The sequence below is a fragment of the Lissotriton vulgaris genome, chromosome 1_1 (genome assembly GCF_964263255.1).
Source record: "Lissotriton vulgaris chromosome 1_1, aLisVul1.2, whole genome shotgun sequence".
In the NCBI taxonomy this organism is placed as follows: domain Eukaryota; kingdom Metazoa; phylum Chordata; class Amphibia; order Caudata; family Salamandridae; genus Lissotriton; species Lissotriton vulgaris.
Genome location: NC_141685.1, coordinates 1,871,297,511 through 1,871,301,500, shown reverse-complemented (window position 1 = coordinate 1,871,301,500; position 3,990 = coordinate 1,871,297,511). Strand labels below are relative to the sequence as shown.

Below are 3,990 nucleotides of genomic sequence, written 5' to 3'. Positions count from 1 at the left end.
CTATTGTGTCGCAAGGGGCACCAATCAATTTTGTGGCGCAAGGGCCACCATTCTCGTTTGTATTGTTGGTTTCAATACAATAATTTTTCTTTTGGAGTTTTTTTCCCTTTTTTTGCGCTGCAGAAGTTGAAGGAGATTCCCCATCTGAGAGCGAGAAGTAATTCTCTTCTGTGGGTGAAACTCTCTTCCTTTTGGCGAGAGCAGCGTCAACAGCTTCCTTGATAGAGGATCTAAGGGCCCGATGTAGGTAAACGCGATTTTCCGATTTCAAAATACCGAGGCGGGCCGAATCGGTATTCTGAAATCGGAAAACGAGATGTAGGAAAAAAATACCGATTGAAAACCGATTCGGTCGGCATCGGTAATGAGATTCGGTACGTTCCGATTCAGCTCGGTCCGAATCGGAAATTACCGAATCGGCCAACAACGAATCGGAAAACACCGAATCGGCTACCACCGATTCGGATATTTCCGATTCGGCGAATACCGATTCGGTAAAAGCCGATTCGGTAAAAACCGAATCGGCAATCATAGACCCATGGCGAAAAAGCCCATAGGAATGCATTGCATGAACCGATTCGGCTTCTACCGATTCGGATAATACCGATTCGGATTTTACCGATTCGGATTTTACCGAATCGGTAAAAGCCGAATCGGCAATAGGCGATTCAGCCAATGAGGTGGCTCCCCCTCCCCCACCCAAACAGGGAGTGGCAACCCTGGCAGGTGCAGCCAATTAAGAAGTTACTAGAAGTTTCTGGAAAGCCTGCCTGAGCCCAACACACAGTTAGCAGCAGTGGGAGAAGGAGGTTGCAGACTGAGCAGGAGCAGGAGAATATGGCAGATCAGGCAGGAAGCCAGAAGTCCTCCCAAAAGAGGAAGCCCAAATTCACCACCACAGAACTTCAGGTGCTGGTTGAGGAGGTGGTGAGGGTGCACCGCCAGCTCTTTGGCAAGCTGTCCCTCAACGTGCCAGACAGCACCAAGAGGAGATTGTGGGCCGACATCGCCCAGAAGGTCAATGCTGCTGGAGTCACCCCCAGGTCCATTGAGGAACTTAAGAAAAGGTTTTATGACCTCCGCAGCCTCACGAAGAGGAAGCTGGCCGACCTCCAAAGGCAGGCTGGACACACCGGAGGAGGCAAGAACCCGGCGCCACCCCTCACCGAGCTGGAGGAAATTGTCTCCAGCACCATCGAGAGGGCGAGCATCGTAGGGATCGGGACCCTGGACAGCACTGCGATGGCCACAGCTACAGGTAAGAAGCATGCGCATCATGACACACCCTACCAGACACCTCCCCATTAGACACAATGCATAGGCAAACACCAGCACTGTACTGTCACCAACATACAAGAGACAAGCATCATGGTACATGTAGTCAGCAGAAGTTAGCCAAATATGTCAGTGCAGAATCACAAGACAGGAAACAGTGTGACACGGTGTAAGGAGATGCAAGGACATGTGGAATGCCATAATTGTACTGACTGTAATACATCGGCACTCAGTTTACAAATGCTTCTTTGTACCTAGGGGCACCATCAGGCAGCACCACTGTGGCAGCAGAGGGAGCTTCGACTTCAAATACTGCAGTGGCAGGGCCGAGCACCAGCCAGCCTGGCCAGGAGGAGGAGGATGAGGATGAGGAAGGAGACACCCCAGGGCTTGGAATGGAGGGAGTCCTGGTGATTGATTTCCAGGCAGTGCACTCCCCAGTACTGCCCAGCTCACCCCCCTTGCAATTTTCACCATACAACTCCCCTACAAGGCAGACCATTCCGCCGACAACAGCTCCTGCCACAACCGTGGCCTTGCCACCCGTCCAACCTGTCGTGGGAGCAGGGGCTCCGGGACCGGCCAGCACCACACCACCACCAGTGGCACCCCAGCCCACTCAGCAGGCCGGAGGCAGCAGTGCCAGACGCCGTGCCACCACCACCACCACTGCTGCACCAGCACGGGAGGGCAGTGTGTTCCTGGGCCTGGAGGGCCAGATGGTAAAAATCCAGCGCCAACAGGCCAAATCCACCATGGCCTGCCAACGCCAGCTCCTGCAGCACAACCTGCAGATGGGGGAGTTGGTGAAGGGGTTCCAGGCTGTTGTGGACAGCAACAAGGAGGTGGCAGCAGGGTTGGGCAGGCTGACCACTGCCATCACCCACTCCTCTGCCAGGCAGGAGGAGCATGAGGTTGCGCGCAGGAGGGATGCCCGGGTGCTCAACCGGGCCATGGCCCGCCTTGCAGCGGCGACCGCACAGCTGTGCCATCGCAGCTCAAATCAGGAATCGGCACTCAGTCAGCATACAGCTGAGCTGACTAGGGGGATGGCCAGGATCACCACGGCCATGGAGGCCATGTTAATATCAAACGCCGCCTCCAATCCTGCCCTGGACCTGGGTGATGCTGGAGACAGCAGCAGCCGCAGCAGCCCGGCCAGCGCTGCTTCAGAGCCAAGGAGGAGCACCAGGCGATCCGCTGATGCTGCTGGCCATTCGGAGGGGGCCGAGGGACACCCCAGTGGGTCTGGAAAGCGGGCCAAAAAATAGGCTGGCAAGGGGGGATGAGCACACCAGAACCCTGGACTTTATTTTCGTTAACAATCTCCATTATTTGATGCACATCAGTGCTGTAACTGTGGTGCATCATTATTAAAACTTTTTTTTTCCAAGCAACATTTAGCTGTCTTTGCATCTGTACTCAGTCAGAAATAGTTCTCAGTGATCTCCTCACGTCTGTATCTGCCATCACATGGCGTACACACCCCAGCTGGCTGTGTCAGTGGCACAGCTTCGTCGTCGTCATAGTCCTCGTAGTCAGACAACTCCACCTCAGTGCCCTTCTTGACCGCAAGGTTGTGTAACATTGCACATACAGCTATGATCTTGCAGCAGGTGATGGGGGTATACTGCCTTGCACCTCCACTCTTGTGCAGGCATCTGAATCTACTTTTCCAGATGCCAAAGGTCCGTTCAACAACATTCCTGGTGCGTATGTGGGCCCGGTTATACCTCCTTTGGCTGGGTGTGGAGGGGTTGAGGTAGGGGGTGAGTATGAATGAGCGGAGGGCATATGCACTGTCGCCTGGAAGAGAAAGGGGTCACATTAGACACATGCATACATGTATTCCACCTACCTACTATGTGTTATGGGGGTCTGATGATGTGGCTCACCTAGGAGGTATCCTTCTCCAAAATCGCCAGCCATCAGCCGTGCATATATGCCGCTCTGTTGGAATATATATGAGTCATGGGTACTTCCTGGAAATTTTGCTACCAGGTCTGTGATGGTGCACTTGGCATTGCAGATCACCTGCACGTTGATGGTGTGTGTAGATTTCCGATTGCGGTATATGTATTCGGTGTCCGCTGGTGGGCAAATCGGAATATGCGTGCCATCTATGCAACCGATGACTTGGGGAAAGTGTGCCATCTGGTAGAAGTCCGCTTTGGTTTGTAGCAGTTCTGCGTGGGTTGCAGGGAATGAGATGTATTGGTCCATCCTGTCTATCATGGCGTCAAGGAATATGTGGAAGAACCTTGACAGGCTGCTCTGGCTCACCCCTCCTGCTGCTGCTACTCCACTTTGATAGCTGCCAGACGCTACCAGGTGTAGGCTGCATAGCACCTGGACGTGCGCAGGGATGGCGTGTGCCCTTGGGGTGTGGTGGTCCAAGTATGGCTTAAGGTCCCTGATGAGCTCAAGTATGGTGTCAGAGTCCAGCCTGTATCTCTGTAGGATCTCAGCCTCAGTGAGCATGAACAGGGTTATCCTCTGTCTGTAGACCTGTTCATTTCTTAGCCATTCCCTCTGTCCTTCCTGCTGTAGCCGTAGCCGCCTCGCAATGACATAGAAAGCTGCCATCCTGCAAGTTGCAATGCATTTTGGGACTGTTTATATGGGTTGGAGTTGGTTACCACCTGATTGCAATCCATGGTAAATACCGAGTGAATTCTACCGATTTTGAGCCGATTTCGGTGTTTCTGTGCCTCC

General features: G+C 53.3%; 1 protein-coding gene across 1 annotated transcript; it reads left to right on the top strand.

Annotated features, from left to right (window-relative positions):
- Positions 1 to 766: 766 nt before the first annotated feature.
- On the top strand, positions 767 to 2,760 carry LOC147751323 (uncharacterized). The gene is made up of 2 exons (XM_086938238.1): positions 767 to 1,258; positions 1,534 to 2,760. The coding sequence occupies exons 1-2, from the start codon at positions 838 to 840 to the stop codon at positions 2,544 to 2,546; spliced, it is 1,434 nt and encodes a 477-aa protein (XP_086794364.1). The 5' UTR covers positions 767 to 837; the 3' UTR covers positions 2,547 to 2,760.
- Positions 2,761 to 3,990: the final 1,230 nt, after the last annotated feature.

What these genes read in the sequence shown, in the direction of transcription:
- LOC147751323 (XM_086938238.1), top strand. Translation starts at nt 838, where the DNA reads ATGGCAGATCAGGCAGGAAGCCAGAAGTCCTCCCAAAAGAGGAAGCCC. An exon ending in TGCGATGGCCACAGCTACAG is followed by an intron (nt 1,259 to 1,533) that starts GTAAGAAGCATG and finishes CTTTGTACCTAG; the next exon opens with GGGCACCATCAGGCAGCACC.